General features: G+C 39.1%; 1 protein-coding gene across 1 annotated transcript in view; it reads right to left on the bottom strand.

The window, feature by feature from the left end:
* Positions 1 to 5361: 5361 nt before the first annotated feature.
* The window catches only part of ZNF277 (zinc finger protein 277), a 55201-nt gene continuing 40878 nt past the window's right edge, over positions 5362 to 19684 (bottom strand). The window contains exons 7-12 of the mRNA XM_084534650.1: positions 17068 to 17200; positions 10283 to 10350; positions 9048 to 9144; positions 7689 to 7731; positions 6747 to 6921; positions 5362 to 5708 (exon numbers count right to left, since the gene is read on the bottom strand). Of these exons, the coding sequence (XP_084390776.1) occupies positions 5516 to 5708; positions 6747 to 6921; positions 7689 to 7731; positions 9048 to 9144; positions 10283 to 10350; positions 17068 to 17200 (709 nt within the window). The 3' untranslated portion in view covers positions 5362 to 5515. The remainder of the gene's footprint in view (positions 5709 to 6746; positions 6922 to 7688; positions 7732 to 9047; positions 9145 to 10282; positions 10351 to 17067; positions 17201 to 19684) is intronic.

Genomic DNA, 19684 nt, shown 5'->3' with positions numbered 1-19684 from the left:
TGACTGTCTATAATGGAAGCTCAGACATTAAGTTTGTACGTATTCTACACAGAGGCAGATCCTTGGTCCCAGGATGGTAAACCAGACAGAGAACTGTGTTACAAGGAACATTTCTAGCAAGAAAATGCTTTTACTTCTATCTAAGCTAGTGCAAACAAGACTGATGTATTTTTGATTGTACGTATCCTGAATTTCCCTGCTCTTCAAGCACAGAGAGTGAATTTATCAGGAATGTAAAATACCAAATGTAATTTCAGGTAATAGGTCACATGGCAATTTCTAACCTGATCTGGATCTTCATGAGAGAGTTTGGGGAAGGAAGCTCTAAAATCAAACTCGAGGCAGCTGAAATTTTCAGTGGTAGACGAAGTCAAATGAAGTGAGCCTCAGTAGCAGAAAACTTCCAATAGAGGGGAAAACAAACAAACACACAAAAACCAACAGCTTTGGGCAGAACGGCACATTCAGTACTTGTGGAGAAAAGGAATGAGTTTTACATTAGCTGGGCTTTTTGTTCAGCCTGGGCTGCCTGCAGCATTTCAGCAGAGCTGATCCTAATGATGGTGAGGTGTAATTAACTCACTCCGAAGTTACAAGTACCTGGTCTACGCAACAGTTGTTACCTAGCCAAGGTTTATGGACCTGGCAGAGATAGATGGGGGTGTAATTTGACCATACTCACTTCTGTCTTTCTAGTGTAATGAAAGCCAAGAAAGCATCTTAGCAATAAAACAACCAAACAAAAACAACACATCAAAGACAGATTTAACAAAGCTTCCCGGGGGAAAACAAAATCATTGCCACTGATAAAAACAGATTTTCCATGGGGACCTTTGATTCTCCTTTGCCTCTGTATGTAAATAAAATGCAATAATGCGAGGACATTTCATACAGCAACAAGTCGTAAGCAAAGCTGTGAAATTTGCTGCTGTTCAATGGCAGACCTTTCCAAGGACCACGTCCAATGTCCACTCTGGATTTGACTTTGCCCATGGAGACTGGGAAGAAAGTAACTGCATTGTACACAGTGCCTTGTATCAGACTTACATCGAACAAATTGCTCTGTGAACTATAAGAGAGAGAAAATGAGAGATCACCAGTAGCAATCTGACCAGAATTTGGAGGCAGTGATGGAACTGAGAGATGACAATAGCAACGAGACATTTTAGAGACTCACTTGGGTGTTTCACACATGGCTTACCATTTAGCCAGCTGAGAGCAGCCACTGACAGTTCTTGCAAAGCATGCCAGACAAATGTAATACAGAAACTGAAAACTGTAAGCGTCTTACATGAAAGTCAGTAACCATTAACTCATTAAGAAAGATCAAGTCTGCACAGAATTGTCAGAATAAATTGTGTGTGGAAGAGTATCAGAGATATAATTAAGGTATTTTTAAAGCAGGCAGGAGAAATTGCTGGTCACCAGGACACAAGCCTTTTTGCTCCTTTTACTATTCTAGACAAGGGGACAGTTTTAGATGAAGCAAAGGGAGTACGTACATGGAGTGAATATCTAAGCTTAGAGGAAATGTTATGGTAAGAAATGTGCACTAGACTTAAACCAGAGCAGCTTTTTTCGTACCAGCGCAGCTTTTTTCGTAACAATTAGCACCACTCATTCTCCTAATTTCACTCTGTCAAGCAGAGTTGCCAACCCCAACTCTGTCCATTCCATGGCTTACAAAAAAACTGTTTTGTAATTCTTCCAAAACTGCTCATGTTAGAAGTATGTATTTGCTCATATAAGAGCTGAGCCTATACATTGCCTGCAGTCATAACTGTGTCTCCTATCCAGTGGCAGAAAAAATACTTCAGTTTTAAAACAGACACGGATTATTAGCTGTGATTTAGACAGAGGACAACTATTCACTGGGGAAACCATGGCTATTATACAGAGACAGTATGTTCAAGCAAAATCTCTAGAAGCATCATTGTGCTTAAATGAAGACGCTCAATTTTTACTCTAGAAATTGTACCCCAACTTTCTCTCTGAACCCGTAAGCTCAGACTTTAAACCCCCCTCATTGCCTGCTGTGAATACTTGAAGTAACAAGGTTAACTCTTCACAGAATTTCTAGGTTGGAAGAGACCTCAAGGTCATCGAGTCCAACCTCTGACCTAACACTAACAGTCCCCACTAAACCATTTCCCTAAGCTCTACATCTAAACGTCTTTTAAAGACCTCCAGGGATGGTGACTCCACCACTTCCCTGGGCAGCCTGTTCCAGTGCCTCACAACCCTTTCAGTGAAGAAGTTCTTCCTAACATCTAACCTAAAACTCCCCTGGCTCAACTTAAGCCCATTCCCCCTCGTCCTGTCACCAGGCACGTGGGAGAACAGGCCAACCCCCACCTCGCTACAGCCTCCCTTGAGGTACCTATAAAGAGCGATAAGGTCGCCCCTGAGCCTCCTCTTCTCCAGGCTGAACAAGCCCAGCTCCCTCAGCCGCTCCTCGTAGGACTTGTTCTCCAGGCCCCTCACCAGCTTTGTCGCCCTTCTCTGCACCCGCTCAAGCACCTCCATGTCCTTCTTGTAGCGAGGGGCCCAAAACTGAACACAGTACTCGAGGTGCGGCCTCACCAGAGCTGAGTACAGGGGGACGATCACCTCCCTAGCCCTGCTGGTCACACCGTTCCTGGTACAAGCCAGGATGCCGTTGGCCTTCTTGGCCACCTGAGCACACTGCTGGCTCATATTCAGCCGACTATCCACCATCACTCCCAGGTCCTTCTCTGCCTGGCAGCTCTCCAACCATTCCTCTCCCAGCCTGTAGCTCTGCTTGGGGTTATTGTGCCCCAGGTGCAGGACCCGGCACTTGGCCTTGTTGAACTTCATATAGTTGACCTCAGCCCATCGGTGCAGCCTATCCAGATCCTCCTGCAGAGCTTTCCTACCCTCAAGCAGATCGACACACGCACCTAACTTGGTGTCATCTGCGAACTTACTGAGGGTGCACTCGATGCCCTCGTCCAGATCATCGATGAAGAGATTAAAGAGGACCGGCCCCAGCACCGAGCCCTGGGGGACGCCAGGGCTCTTAATCTGACTCCTCGTGTTCCCTTTATTTTCAGTGAATTGGTACACTGTTGATAACTTTTTTCCTAAGTACATCTTCTTCTCTACTCAAAAAAGTCAAGTAGACCATGTTGTTTTTAAAATTCCTCTTACAACGCTCTCTTAATTCTGCACTGAAAAATTGCAGTTTCAGATTCCTGTTAGAACCAGGAACAACAGCCATCTCATATTGCTGATATTAACATTCTTGATTTCATTTTGTAGGGTTTTGAGTGACTCAGCATGACATTCCTCTTGATTAGGAAACATTTGGCTATTTCACTTTATGACATAACAATAAAATTTTATCTTTTCCCTTAATGTGCCCTTCGGAGATTGGCTTGCCATAAAACACATCTGTGTGCTGCTGATTTACCCACAGTTCCCTTGCTGATTTCTTCCACTGCTCAACAGCACACTTATTATTAATGTAAACCCCTCTAACTCTTACTCCCACCTCAGCTGGAGAATCTGATGGAAAAGCAAAGACTGGGATCAATTTCTAATTTAGGAAGAAAAGTAGATGCCTGGGAAGAAAACTACACAAAATGAAAAAAAAAAAAAAAAATCAATAGCAACATCCAATTACTGCATGAAATTAAATACATTTCACATGCAAGAAGTACAAACTACAGTTTCTTTAAGATGGTCATATGTTCCAGTTCAAAGAAAAGAAAAAATAACTTTCTGAAGCAGCTTATTCAAAGCCAATGCAGATATATGACTACATCTGCCCCCTTCCTTTGTCTGTATTCTCAGCACCTACTGAACCACTTCTATTCCATTTCCTCCTGACAGAGAGAGAAATTGCTTCTGTGTCTGTTTCACTGTGCAGTTAGGGGGCTGCTCTGCCTTTCTCAGTACATTTTCAGCATCCTGTTGTTGTAACCTATCTCTAGAGCACCTGGGCCCCAAAGCAAAAAGGGGAAGCAAAGAGAGGTGCTACTGGGTGATGGGTAGTGCCAGGAGAAAACAAGTTCACTACAAATCAAAAGAAACTGATGCAAATACACTGCATGGTGAATTAGGCTGGATATAGAAGCTTAGCAGAACATGTGTAAAGATTTGAGCTTTAGCTCCTGCTCTTAGGGACTGGTATCTAATTCTTAATCACCACCTAATGACAAACGTAACTCTTATTGACAGCAATCTATTTAACGTAAAGGGACTTGTGCAAAGAGAAAGCTACGGCTTTGAATCTTTTCAGGCAGGGAAGGGCACTGAGCTAAGTCTCTCATACTTTGGGCAAGTGCTTTAACACTGAGCTAAAGAATAAAAAGGAACAGGTTACCTTTTGAAAGCTATTACACAAAGCCAAAACTGAATAAATAAATGCCATAAATACCATAAATAAAATTTCAGAGGAGAAACAGAAGCAAGAATACCTAGTGTCAATCCTATCAGGACTTACGGTATGAGCTGCTTTGCCCTCTCAACACCATGGTGTTTCTGGACATGGTGAAGCCCTATCACCATGTGAGAGACCAGCAGTAGCAATCTAACCAGAATTCAGAGGCAGTGATGGAACTGAGACATGACAATAGCAAAGAGACATTTTAGAGACTTACTTGGGTGTTTCACACCCAAGTGGGGAACTTGGGTGTTTCACACCCAAGTGGGGAACTATTACGTGGGGAAGTTCCATATTATAGTAAATATGGTAACTTCAATGGACAGCTGAGTAGAGATTTTGAGGATTTAATTTGGACTTACGTGCCTGCAATCCCCTAAGTACTGTGATTCTGTGAAGTAATTTCTTTTGTATCTCAGTTCATGACCATACAATAAGGCTATTTTAAATTCTGTGGATTTTTGATGCAACCAAGACTGCAGTTGTCCTATACATTTTGAGGCTTCATATTGACAGCATTCCATGCAGTCCTGCAGAGCTTTACCAATGTTTCTGAACCAGTTTTCAGAACAGGCACTCCGTATCTGGTATTTTGATAATGAATAATAGAAATATACAGACCCATATTCACTTTGAAGAATTCTAAAAGTAGCAAAATTTGCTTTATGTAACAGACCGAAAGTGAAATTCAGGTTCTTTTCCATATGCTCTCTAAGAGCAGTAATGCGTAGCAGTTTTACTCATTGGCTCATATATAAAGACACACTGTCTCAATTTTTCAAGCTTTTTATGAGATGGTCTTAAAGTAGAACTCTGATTTTGGTATATTAAGAAGAAAAAAAAAGAAAAAAATCCTATTTTTGAATAATACCAACAGTATTCTAAGAACCAAGCAGAAAATCCAGCACTTAGTCTTAAAATAAAGCTATAGCTTAAAGGAAGATAAACAAAAAAACTTTGCACATAAATTTTATTTAGCATTCCCATTCATGTAATATTTGCCCAGTGAGAATGTTAACGAGGTGAACTGTAGTCCAATATGAGGGGAAGAATGTGTTTTTGGTCTTCCAGGAGAAACACTCAAAGGTCAGCAACTGTAATTCAAGGTCAATTTTTCTCCTGACTGTTGTTCTCTTCACGCAGTAGCTGGTTTAAAACACTGCTCTGTTTGAGAGCTTTTAGATTGGATATATCTTCACTTACAACGGGGACATCTTCACTTTGATCCTCAGTTACCAGATCTTCACTGTCCGAGAGTGTACATAGCAGCGTATCATTTTCATAGGTAGGAAAATAATACCTGGAAGGAACAAGGTTTAACAGAATAGAATATTACTAGATAGTAACATATTTTGTTTAAAAAAGGCTATGCTTATTTTATGAGATTAGATTCATAAAACAGAAAAATGAGAAAGTTCAGTTTTCTGCAATGAGTAATCAGCATGCTCAAAAAATCTATTGACACGTACACCTTGGAAGAGTCACACAGAAGAGGCAGCAACAGACAAGCCTTCCTCCATTTCTTCCCCTGCCCATTCTCACAACTGAGGCCACAGATCCAGATTTGTCCCATAACAAATGCTCAACAGATTTTTTTAAGTGAGAACACTCCCTGTGCTCTACCATCTATGCCATCATCCCCTAGACCTACAGAACCTACTTGCAATCTGAATCAATGCTATGTTACACTCTCTCCATTTGTTCTGGGAAAAAACATGGATAAAAAGCTATCTTGTTCTGATGCCTAAATTTAGGTAGTTATTATACATATATCTACATTAGATGTGCAAAAGAAGGGGTTTGATTTATTTCCAGAACCACATGTTCACTACCCTTCCCAGCAATGAAACGTGTGCCAGATGCCCATCCTAGGCAGGAATCGCATCTCTGTAGAGAGCTAATGGCTCAAAGACCTTGTGGTGGAGCGTTTGAGATGCTGCCTTAGTGCACAGAGTCAACCTTTGTTCCACCAGGAGAAAGTGCTCAGAGCTCAACACTTGTGCTTTTCACTGTGCACTGCATGACTGCAAACACACGCCAAAGACAACTTTGCCATAAGACCTCTAGCCCACTAACTTGACAGTGCAGACACAGCTTATGGTGACACTGCATCCAGGATGCAACTAGAAGAGCAGTATCCCATGCTCATTTTAGCTTCAGATAGTACAGGGATTTCTAATTCTGAGTAGTTTTGAGACCACTTATTATTTTATCTGTGTTAGTAGAGCTGGGGAGCTCTGGGCACTGCAGCACTGGCAAAAAAACAACTTTCAACTTTTTGCTTTACAGACATTAACAGACAGCAGTATAAATGCTGGAAGAAACAGTTTGTCCTTACTGTGGTTGGTCCCATGTAGACCTGGCTGGCAGGAATGTGATGTGTTTTGTTTCTTCCATATGACTTATCAATTCTCCTTTAGACTGGAATTTTTCCTGGCAATTGTAACAACGACAATGATGGATTTCCCTCCTTATGAAGTTCACTAGCTTTACTTGCTGATAAAAGTTCAGACCTAGGAGAGACAGTAGCAAACAAGCACTTGAGGAATATAAAACATAATTTACAAATGCTTTCCTGGGTTAAGCATAAAGGTTCATAAAGGTTACTGAAGGCAGGACTGGCTGAATGCTGTAACTCAGCAAACTAACTGAGCAAATGTTTCTTCCCAGCTGCAGGGGAACTGGTCCTTCTTTTACTGTAAAAATTACAAACATTTTGCTTCCCCTCAGTTTAGAGAAGAAAGGAAACATTGGGCAAACGCAGCTTAGACCACAGCCTTCTAAATTGCAAGCAAGTTTTAACAGGCATAATAATAATAATCCTAATAATAATAGTAATACTTATTCCAGGGCTCCACCAGCCGGATGTGGGACTCATAGAGCAGCTATTTGCAGAGGCCACTCTGTGAAAGAATCTAATGGTTCTAAAGAAAATAGCACACATCCTCGGCACTAACAACTCTGCTGAGGAAAGAAGCAGGGAAAATTCAGTTAACAAAAGCTTCTGGTCTGTGTTTTTTTTCAAATCTGACTTCATTTTTGTAATGAATTAAAATCTTGAGGAGCATGCAGAAAGCAAGGAGCTGATACAGGTATGAGAGTCCCAGAAAAATAAAGTGTTCTTGGCTGTCTTTTATAAGCTGGCAGAAAGAGTTTCTGTAATGGAGAAGGTAGATGTCCAAACAAAAATCAAATTGATACAGTTGTTTTCCAGTATTCTTATAATGTGGTTTTCACCACACTAGCAGCAAATGCTGACAATTGAGCATCTTTTACTCACCATGTTCTGACTTTATTTTAAGGAAGTCAAATCCATGTGATTTCTAGAGAGAAAAAAAAAAAAAAGGAAAGGAAAAATTCTCACTCCCAATACTTGTATTAGTCCATGCTGAAGACAGCTCAGTTTTTCAGACTCACAGACATACAGACATGCAAACACTAATGTATGGAATAACGCCCAAAAGTTATTTCATCAGAAACTTTCATATTCAGTTAAACTGCAACTCTGCTATTAAATAGTTTATTAAAACTGAAACACAGATGCTAACCATCGAATGTGTTAAATCATCAAGCAACTTTATTATTAAAAATGCTACTTTTTTAATGCTATGTACCAGTCTGTACACTCAAAAGTAATAGCTATTCATACTATCAATGTAAAACTTGATTCTACTGAATATTGTAGAGGGCAGATGCTAGAGATGCAGCGCCTTCGTTGTGCACTAAAAGAAGGCATTCCAGTTCAACAGCTGGTTTGATCTTAAGAAAGATGCCACAATCCTACTTTTGACTTCCAAAGCACTGAAAGAGCTGATACTTCAAACAAGTATATCTGGCTTACATAGCAAGGTTTTGGTAGTGGGGAGGGAGCTGCAGCGGTGATGGCTGCTGTGAGAGGAGACGAGGACCTGCCCCATGTCAGATCACAGCCAGCTCCAGACAGATCCAAAAGGGACCCGCTGCTGGCCAGAGCCAACGCTGGTTGGGCCTCTGGGAGAGCAGATTTAAGAAAGGGGGAAAAAACTGCTGTTACACATCAGCTGGGAGAGAGGGGTGAGAAAATGTGAAAGAAGCAGCCCTGCAGCACGAGGGCAGAAGGTTCTCCGGGCATGCAGCAGCAGTTCCCCTGCGGCCTGTGGAGAGGCCCCTGGTGGAGCAGGCTGTCCCCCTGCAGCCCATGGGTCCCACACGGAGCAGATCTCCACGCTGCAGCCCATGGAGGAGCCCCAGTGGAGCAGGTGGCTGTGGCCTGGAGGAGGCTGCGGCCCATGGAGAGCCCCCGCAGGAGCAGGGGCAGAGAGGGACCGTGAAGGATCGGTGGAAACGAAGCATCAGAGACTGACCACAGCCCCCAGTCCCCATTCTCCTGTTCTGCTCAGGGGGAGGAGGTGGAAGATGGCAGATTGGGAGGGGGAGGTGCTTTTAAATTGCTTTTAGTTCTCACTGCCCTACTCTGTTATTATTTGCCTGTGATGATTATTGTTGAGCAATCTGCCTGTCCTTATCTTAACTCTTTTTTTTTTTCATCATATTTTCTCCCCCTCCTTTTTTTTTTTTTTTTCTTTGAGGACAGGAGTGAAAGAGCAGCGTGGTGGAGCTAAGCTACCCATCAGCGTAAAACCACAACCACCAGTCTTACCTGCATGTGAAGATAGAGTTTTCCGGTGGTGTCTGCTTGTTGTTCACAGAACAGGCAAACTGCACACACAGGATGCTCTTCCCAGTCAGACCAGTCTCTTATGAGTAAGAGTCAAAAATATTCATTTAGTTGTGGAAAAGACGAGAGAGATTTTGCGAAAAGAGCACTTCAGCTTCTGCTCTTATAGCATCGGAAATAAATTCAGAGAAACTGAATACTTTAAAGGGGTGGAAAAGAATGTGGATTTAAAGCTGAATATATGGTTAGAAACTGCTTTACTGTCTAAAAAAATTAGAAATTCAAGAATAACTGAGCAGTTATTGCTGAGTAATTCCTGTGCAGGTAGGCAGTAAATTGTACCTGAATTTGCATGCACTGCTAACAGGATCTTAACTTCAGTTTCTATCCAGTTTGATAAGTTATAAAAAAATTGCTTTCAGTATTTATTTTTGTAAGATCTTTCAAGTTTTTCTAATCCTGCAATATACCAGCCACAGACATAAACATCACACACAGTTCACTTGAAGTGTAACTTATAAAATAGTATTCTAGAAAGAGACACTCATTTAGATGCATGCATAGAGAATAAATATTTATTCATTTAGATCCACAACACTGCTTCAAAATAGTGGTATTATTGCACCCAGTTTTTAATCAAGTAAAGTTAAACTCAAGTTACAGGCAGATACAGATGGGTAGTGGAGGTTCAGTAGTGACCTGAAGGCCTGGAGCCAAGAATAACAGACAGAGGCACATGTTGCCCTCAAACAGCACCACTGAAGGTTCCTTCAAAATTGTTCCTTAATCTATAGCTGTTACCTTTTTATCAGACTTTTTCATAGACCTTCTTTTTTATGCTGACATTTTGGATGCTTACTCTAGATTTGAAATGTGAGCAAATGCAGTTCAATCATTTTTAAATACGGAAGTAAAAAAAAAAAAAAAAGTTTTGCCCACATAATTTATAAACCATAAAGACTGTTGTTTGAACTATATGAAAAAAAAAACAAAAAACAAAACAAACACCACAAAACAAATGTAGGCTTGTGGTTGAAATATGAAATTTATAGTTCTCATTGTGGAGATATGTCTTTGATGAGAACAACTTGAAGTCGATTTGACTGGCTTAAATGAATTTTAACTGTACGAACTATGCACAGCATTTTCCCTGTAACTACTTTCAACAATAATGTTCTTTCAAATCTATTATGTGTACATACTTAACTCTTACTTACTCTTCCAGGTTATCTATTAATTCCCGATCATCCTCGGACTGCACTTCCTCCCACGACTTTCCAAATTCCTGGTGAAAAAGAAAAAAGAAAAACATTTTCTGATTCACATCACATTTTATGTATCAAATGAATGAATATTTGGGAAGTCATAATCAACAGTTTATTTTGGATCACTCTGGTATTTCTGAGTTAAAGGCAGTCATACAGCACTGCCTTAGTAATAACTTTTAAAAATAACAATACTTTTATCTTTTAATGGGCTCCTCACAATAGATCTGTGAAGAAAATGATTGGCACAGAGCTCCCAGGAAGAGCATTCAAGTTCTGTGTAACACCAGTGTTGCAACCCTACCAAGAATTGGCCAAGGTGGGGATGTTTGATTACTGGTTTGTGTTTGCCAGCACACTTGCTCAATCCAATCTGCCCATCTTCTTCTTCATGCAACATGAAGAAGAAGCTGATGAAACAATGCAGCTATTGCTTCTGAGACTTTAGTTGGCATAGCTACACTAGCCAGTACTTGTATCTCACACAAGGTTATGCTGGTAAAAAGGTGTAGCACAAATGTAGCCACAGAATACTACAGAGAAACAGCATGAGCTGAGGCACAGATTAGAATATAGTTTCTCTTCCACCCTCTTCCCAGAGCTGAATGTAAGCACACCTATTCATGATGTTCTGTTCTTCCTTTTACCCTCTGTATTGTTTATTTATACCTTAAAGACCTTCAGCACAAAGCCTTTCACAATACTTTTGTGCAGTGTTCAGCACAATGGCAGGCACTCTCGGCATGACTGTGATATAAATAACAGACAATAAAAAGCTGAAGCACTCTACTAAAATTCCAGCAGTGATCTTTAGCTAGTGTTTTTCTTTCCTTTGACAGGTTCTTCCTGTCTTTAAAAATAAACCAGGGCCAACTAACCAGTAATTGAAATAGTAGTTTTGAACTCATGCTTTTGATGGCTGCGAAGCATTCACAAAGATCATAGTTGATGATCTGGTCCCCAGTAAAAAAATGCAATGAACAAAAAGGTCATTCTTTCATTTATTTCGTTCAAGTACTTCCTCTAATAAATATATTTAATAACATCCTTAGTAACAAGTGTTATTATTGTCTTTACGTCTGTTTGGAAAAAGAATTTAAAGATACACATCATTTAACAATTTAATGAGAACTTTCAAAGCTGTTACTGTCTATCAGGTAAATGATACACAAATATCTCTAGACAGCTCTAAACATAATGCCATTAAAGATTACGGAATGAAAATTCAGTAATTAATTCAGGGATGCGACATGGTAGTGTGCAAACTCTCCGAGTTACAAGGGAGACTCATTAATGTCACCATTACTGTGAGATAACATGAAGCCATTAACACGTCTCACCACATGTTCTCACAGCTGCACGCAAGTTTCTTCTAGCTCTACTGTTTAAACCTTAATGAGAGGATACGAGCTCACAACCACTGCAAAATGAAGACGGATGCTAACAGGTTTTTCCCTTAGCAGCGTGGAGTGTATGTTCACAAAAGTGCTTGTTCAAAACAGCAGCCAGTATTGAGCTTCAACTTTTAATTGAAGGGGAAAAGGGATAGATAACAGCTATGCACAAGCTTTGTTATTGCTGCTGTTTCTTTATGGTATTTCTGCAAAGAATGCAGTGAAGGATCTTGCAAGAAGTTTTCTGCCCTCATCTATATGTATTCCGAGGAGAGAAAAAGAAACACAAGAGCTAATCGGTTCTTGTACCACTGGAAAATTCCAACGTAACTGGATAACTGGGGACATGATCATGAAAGTGTCAAAAGACTGAAGCTGAGCAATTGGGTGGGATAGAGTCCTTCGAAAGTTTTTTGAAACTCTTTCAATTTTGTCAAAAACAGGAAAAAAAGCAAAAAACTTTACAGCTTGATAAGCATCTAGGACCAAGGGTGTCTTTGTTATATATTCAAGTTCCTTTGCTCTTTCATCTGGGATGCAAGAACTCCCAGCAAACATCTCCAGAGATTCCTAAGAAATCCTTAACAAAATCAGAGAAAAAAATAGACTTGACATTGTTAATAGTTCACACAGTAGAAAATACACAATTAAAGGAACTGCAGGACTTGATATAAACCCAAGAAAAAACAACTATTTTTAAAATACACAGAGATGAATTGCCTCACCAACAATTTATCTCCTCAATTTGAGCACTGCTTTAAAGGCTTTGTGGGTAAAAGGCCTGCATGCTTCGCTGGGGCAACATACCCCAACACGAGAAGAGGTGGTGAGATGGGAGAAACTAGACACAGGCAGCTGCTGTCTCAAGTGTTTTTCCCAAAAGAGCAATTACTGAACTACATGCAAATAGTATTCCTGGCCTGTGGAGCTCAGAAACTCCAAACAGCTGCTGATTTCCCTGCAAATTTCCCCTTGCCCTTCTTCTCACCTGCCTTACTATGATCATCTGATTTGTTTTGTATTGCTGCAGACCTTAGCAATGCTTTTTCATGTAGAAGACATGCTCTTACCCCAACGTGAATTAACAGACAATGGATTAATTGTAAAATGAGGTGTTTCCCCACTTGGAGCCTGCATCTCTCCTTGAAGAGAAATGAACATACCAATTTTATTAAGACTTGAACTGCTACCAACTGGAGGAGTGTTTCCCTTGACTATTTAAAAAAATATGCACTACTTAAGTGAGAGCAGGCTAAATATAAAGAGTAACCCCTATAAATTCCCTTCCCTCCCCAGCAACAGCTAATAATGATGATTTAGAGCTTGGCAATAAGAAGAAAACAGCTTTTCATCTTTCAGGACAAGTAAAATTTTCTAATAAGTGATAGGTAGCATTTTTAGTTGTCTATCTTAGTCATAAGCACATTCATTACTGTGATGTTACATTACTACAGATACGTGACATCAGTCAACTTGAAAATGAACATCATCACTTCCTACAATGGATACTCCATACTTAAAGTGCAGCTGGTAACCATTTTGTGAACAAAGGCAGGCCCTCTGATGCTGGGTCTACCTCAGTTCCCTGGACTGGGAACAAGAGAGTTTTATGACTGCTTTCTGTTCTTTTATGACCTCCAGTAGGTTTCACAGACTACAAAGTTCTTCCCTCTCCATCTTTACTTGACCCTTGGTGCAAGATGACTCATGGGGACACAGGCTTACAAAGGCATAGAAACAAGAAAATTAGGTTGGAAGGTTCTTTTTTTTTTTGAGAAAAGTAAGGTAACCTACATATATATCTTGGATGCACTGCTGCTCAGTTCTTCGTCCTCTATCTGTTGGTCTTTCTCAATTTGTACTTAAACAGTTTTGGAATAGGATTGTTATCATCTTCCATACTTATACAGTACTGACAGAAAACCTCCAAATCCACAGTGGAAGTGACCCCAGTGCCTTTCGAGTCATTTGCATAACTGCAAAACTCCCATTCAAATTCTGTGTAACTACCTAGTAATAAACTTTTGAGAGTTGCTTATGAAAGAAATGTTATACATGCACGTGACAAAAAGAGCTTCCATTCCTCCTAAAGATCATGCATAATGCTGTATCTTAACATTGACCTGTGAGCAACAGAACACGTGAATAATATGGAGGTAGACTAATCAAAGCAGCTTGTGGGTTGTGACACAAGTTGTGGAAAGTCCTAGAACACCAAAACATTTACAAAACAATTTGCACTATTATTCATTGCGAAGCCAAACTGAAAAATTAGGAGAGGGAATTATCAACACACAAACAGAAAATGTAACTTAGGTTATGAAAGCAGATTCTTACAACTGCAGTAAAAATACAAGTGAAGCCAAAAGCAGAATGGAGGGAAAGGAAGAAGGAAGGAAGGCCTACTGCTCTAAATTAAGTCGATGGGAACTTTGCCATCAACTTAAAAACACAAGTAAGAACTGGCCAGAAGATCATAAGGCAATTCAGCAGGCATTCGCTGGACATCTGAACAAAAAGCCTTTTAGACCTCTCAGTAAAAAAGCCACAAAATAAAGGAAACTGTCAGCTCCAGCTTAGTAAGTCTATTTTACACAGGGCTTGGTGAAGATAACATGTAACAGGAAAAAAAGGACATGAACATAAATACAACTTGGCTTTAAAGAAGGTGTCTGTAAGATTGCTGTACTAAAAAACTATCCATTTAAACAGCTAAAGATCCAGCTGCTGATAGAAAAGTGTTATGATGCACATCCTAAAAGTAAAGAGGGTAATACTGTGATGATACTGATGTTTATCATTAGAAACCTACTTAGCCTGAAAGTCTCTTTTTGATAAAAACAAACTTGAACAAACTTTGAATATGGAAATATCTTTTTTACATTCTCAAATTCAAACTTTTCTGTGAAAACATGAAAAATAGATAAATTCTAAGTCTACATCTTTAGGTCAAGATCAATTGACTAGTATATATCAAAACAGTGTATCTGTCAATTCAAATAAAACATTCAACTCATGTCTGTAGCTGTGAAATTGTATAATTCCCCTGGAAATTTAGAGCAATAGAAAGAACAGATCTTTAAGACTCCTTGAAAAGTCAGTAAAGCTTGACACTACCAAAGAAAATCCTCTAGTAAACTGCGAAGGGCTGAGGGAGAGGAAGTAAAAACCACTACTTCAAGTCATTACAGTGGGTGTACCTCGCATAACATCTAGAATTCACTGAATATAAATTCAGTTTGAAAAAAGTCTTACGACATGAACATAACTGACTGTAGACTACATATGTGCAGTAGAGAATAATGTTATTTCTCCTTATATATAAAGGCTATCCTACAGAACCCCCAGTGAACAAATTAAAGTTCTTCCCTGTAATCTCTTTTCCTCCTTTGTGAATATGTAAAGAGTTTACCAAAAGCTATTTTGAGAGCATATACATACTTTCTGCTACACAGGAAGTACTCTAAGATTTTCATGTTAATGAAAAGTTTAATCCCACATAACATGAGTGTGTAAATATACATTGTATAGTGAACTATTCTGTAAGTGCTTAAGTTTTTCGTCTGTTTATTACAAAAAAAAAAGCTTTACTTAAAAGAAGAAATGTCTTAAGTGCTGATTTGGCTACACTTTGAAGGATCAGAAACAGTGAATAGAAACAGTCCGCTTTGTATGACACAGTGAAAGACAAATGAGAATGTGTGAAAAGAAAACATGGCTATAGCAGAGCATAGAGACAGACAAAAAATTGTGATCTTTCAAAGTACGTCCAAGAAGAAGCACTAGAAACACACTGTCACTAACCTTGTACATACAGTTCCCTGCTGGTCTTACGCATTTTGGTGGTTTGATATTTTTTATTTGAATTACATTTACCATCCTCTGTCTGTAATACCAAGGACATAAAAAATACATCTCTAAGTGATGCTAACGAGTAACCTGAATCGGTTCAGGCTGGCATAAGAAGTCACTCTGCAAAGTCTTGCCCAGAATACCAGTGATAACTATGGAGTTCTAGGGCACTGACATGAGCAGTGTCCTGTGATTGCCCATGCCGCTTAATAGTTTGCATGCTCCATGGCCATGCCATCAGACTTACTTAGACAATGCTTTTTAAAATGTCTTTGAGCAGTCATCTGGCTCAATTTCCTCACCAAAGCTGGGACAAATGCAAAGCTGAACATCAAATGGAAATTCAAGATGGAAGGGAATTTAAAGAGAATGCCAAGTTCTGAATGAAAATATAAGATTACCTACAAGACTAATAGAGAAGAAAAAAAAAACAACAAACCATTAAAATCACTTACAAGAATTACAACATTAAATTCAAATCTGCTAACTTGCACAGAAGAAGTGAATGCTAACTTCTGTTGGGAAGCTGAGAATAACCAACATACAAAACTTCACAACTTTTTTCTTACAATGCAGCAAGTATAGATCAGTTTTAAAGCAGTGGTATTTAAGTATCTACAAAAGAAAATAAAGGTCTCAGATCACTGATCTTTGGAAGGAAGGCATACAGGATCACAGAGGGAATTCACTCCACCCAGGGTAGAAGGGACTTTACAGAGCCTTAAACGTCCAGCTTTTTGCTCTGAAGATTGGGGTAAAACCAGGGAAAGAGATTAAATGCAAAGAGTTGGTAAAACATCGAAAAGTGCCTGAAAAAATTGTTTATAACCTGGATACTAACAAATGCAACAGGCACAGAGACTAGTTCAGGTGAAATAGAGTTATTTCTGGGAGAGAGTGTAGAAGCTTTTAAAGCAGCTCTTACACTCAAGAGTTGAAGACAGCAAGTGAAAATTTGTTACACACACATCATAGACACTCTCAAAGATCTGAGATAAAAAATATTAATACCTAACAACATACACCTACCTGGAGGCTAAAAGCAAACACTTACTTTTTCTTTCATCTATATATCTTTCATTTTCCTCCTCTTTGCATTTAATTTATACTTGAAGAGCACTTCCAGCCTAAGGTTTGTAGAAAACAAGCTCAAAGCCAATAGCATTCAAGTTAGATCTCCATTTATTTCATTACTCTATCTCATTTTCCCTTCTGGTTATTAAAGCAGAGACTGAGCACTAATGACATGATGATTAGCATCTCTTCAAGCTGCATTCTTGCATCTCTCAAAATCAAATCTCAACAAATGTTTACTATTCCTTAGTTCAATAATTATCCGGAATATCACACCATAAATGAGCATATTTCTTAAGAGTCCTTCACTTGATTTTTGACCTTTGCACTAATTGCTGGTTTGGAATTACTCACTTTTAGCAAGATATTGTCTGCATCACTCTAGTTGATTTACAATTTATTCATAGAACCTCTTACCAAGTAATTAATGATATAAAATCTGTCATATTCTTTGTTTTTGGCATTGATTCTGCGATGCTGCTTCTTTCTCATATGATCTTTAAGTGTGTTTTTGTCTCTGAAGATTTTTTCACAGTACAAACACTGCAAACTAAGATAAAAAGGTAAACAGGTCAATATGTTAAAACAAAAATAGTGTAAGATAATATACTTAAATAAGCTGGAGATATATAAAGTAAGATTAATTCTAAGTACATGAGAGCAAACCAAATTAAAAGGAAAATCAATTTATTTGAAAAAAAAACACCTTAGATCACAGTACAGTCAATCAAACACTTAGATAACCAGACTCCTAGCAAAAACTACATACAATGAAAATACAGATAATAAAATGGAAGTAAAATGGAAGAAAAGTTTGTTTTACCAAAATTGTCCTATCAGGACATTGGAGGGACACTGACTGGTAAGCAACTGAATTCTTAACTCAGCACGCACTTATACAGGAATCTAATAAATGAATAACTGTTCTGTTGTCATTTAGAAAGAGAAAAAAAAAAAACATATCCTGAACGTGCTACATATCTTTTAACGCTGAGAGGTTGAAAGCAACGTGTTAAGATTCTAAGTTTGACTAGGATCCAATCTCTTAATCTTATAAATACAGCAGTCAGAAAAAGACTAATTTGAGCTCTCATTGCTGAAGCAGTGGGCTGCACAGCAGTGATCTCACCTTGGGCTGGGACATCTCTCAGAGTTACTCCTGAAGGCAGAGGAATCCTTACTAACTACTCTTGTTGGTGAGTGGAACTTGAATTTCTAAAGGTACCTGATTTATGTTAAGATTTAGCAACTTAAATATGCAGTAGACTAATCAATGTGACTCCTGTCATTATAACAAATTAATTATATCAATCTACTACTTACTGTAATAAATTAAATTGCTGCAATGTCATTAAGCCATGTAAGTGTTGGATATCTCCTGTGACACTAGTTAATGTGTTAAAACACTGTTCTCATAAGAGATGGCTTACATATCTTACCAGGATGAACACAGTTTCTTTTGGCCATCTCTGCAGAGAGGTAGGGAAAATCCTTAGAAAAATCAAAATCAATTCTGTTCAATTAAAAGCTCTGTAACTGTGGAATTGTATCTTTGTATTGGTGCTACTGGCTAGCAGGAAGAACAGTTTGATTGAAGGGTGAGTCAACAACACTTCAAGACTCAAAAGACATGGACATTAAAAAATACGGTGGCTATGAACGAAAGTGATCACCCAATTTTTTTATTTTTTCTTTACTAACAAATGAAAGTGTGCTTGATCATACAATCAAGAGGAGTTTTAACAGTGTTTGGGTCAGACCTTTCTGTAATTTTTCTGTGGATTTAGATAAACATGTTGAAGAAGAAAGTTATTTTCACACTCAAGTGTTTTCCCATGCAAAAAAATACTGTGTCTAGCAGGTCTGTTCCTGCACCCAGAAAGCCCTCATACTGCTTCAGCAAAGGTGCAGCTAGATTCCACTCAGCTCTTCTGTGTGGAGCATCAATTCAGGATTCTCAGTATCCTTCTACCTTACAAGAACTGTAAAGTTTAGGCTTACTTTTAAAAGGAAGTGTTGAGTTCTGTTTGTGCTTGCAGCCTAAAAATCTGAAAACTGCCTAGCTTGTGGATTGTAGGTCCAGTGGCAGAATACATGCTTAAAAATCTGCTTTACTCTACCTGCTTACAATAAAGTGTATGCTCTGATTGCATGAGGCATTCCCAGGAAAGACATGTAATGCATTTCCTCAGCATACACAATGTAGTCATATCTATCTAAAATTAGACTTTTCTGCTCTCAAAAATATTTTCAGGCACTATCTAGCACAGCTATTAAGTCTGCTCTCAGCAGGAGGAGAGGAGTGGCCTTTCATTGCTTTGGAAGCAACTTCAGTGTGTGCATTAACTACAGGCTTAATTGGCTTTGAAAAACCTCCATCTAAATGATACCCTGAGGTCCTCCTGATAATCAGTGCAGCTGCAATTTATCAGTTGCAACACTAATTATAACACAGAAGGCATTCTTAAAATATCTTCATTTCTGGAGGAAATTTACCTGTATCTATCATGACTGCGTGTTCTTCGATAGGCCAGAGATTGTAAATTAGAGACCACCATTGCCTTTTCAGTCCTTTGAATCTCTTTCTTTTTTGCAGATATGCAAGCCAATGGATTCTAAATTTGTCTGGAAGGATACTTAATTTAATTTCTATACCCCGGTTTTCACAAATTCCTGCATTTTGAGGCTTTTAATTACAAAGCTTAAGATTTACAGATATTTCTCCTAGAGTCTTTGGTTACAGATTGTATTAAAATCTACTAAGCTTCTTAAAAGCTACAGTTTCACTCTTAAGGTTTACTCTCTAAGATACAGTTTTCACTCTTTCTGCTAGAATCCTAGAATGGCCTGGTTTGGAAGTGACCTCAAAGATCTTCTAGTTCCAACCCCCCACCATGGGCAGGGATGCCACCCACCAGACCAGGTTGCTCAGGACCTCACCTAACCTGGCCTTGAACACCTCCAGGGATGGGGCATCCACAGCTTCTCTGGGCAACCTGTTCCAGTGCCTCACCACCCTCTGAGTGAAAAATTT

This window comes from Aythya ferina (assembly GCF_964211825.1).
Source record: "Aythya ferina genome assembly, chromosome: 1".
Taxonomy (NCBI): Eukaryota; Metazoa; Chordata; class Aves; order Anseriformes; family Anatidae; genus Aythya; species Aythya ferina.
This window is presented reverse-complemented; position numbering and strand designations above follow the sequence as displayed.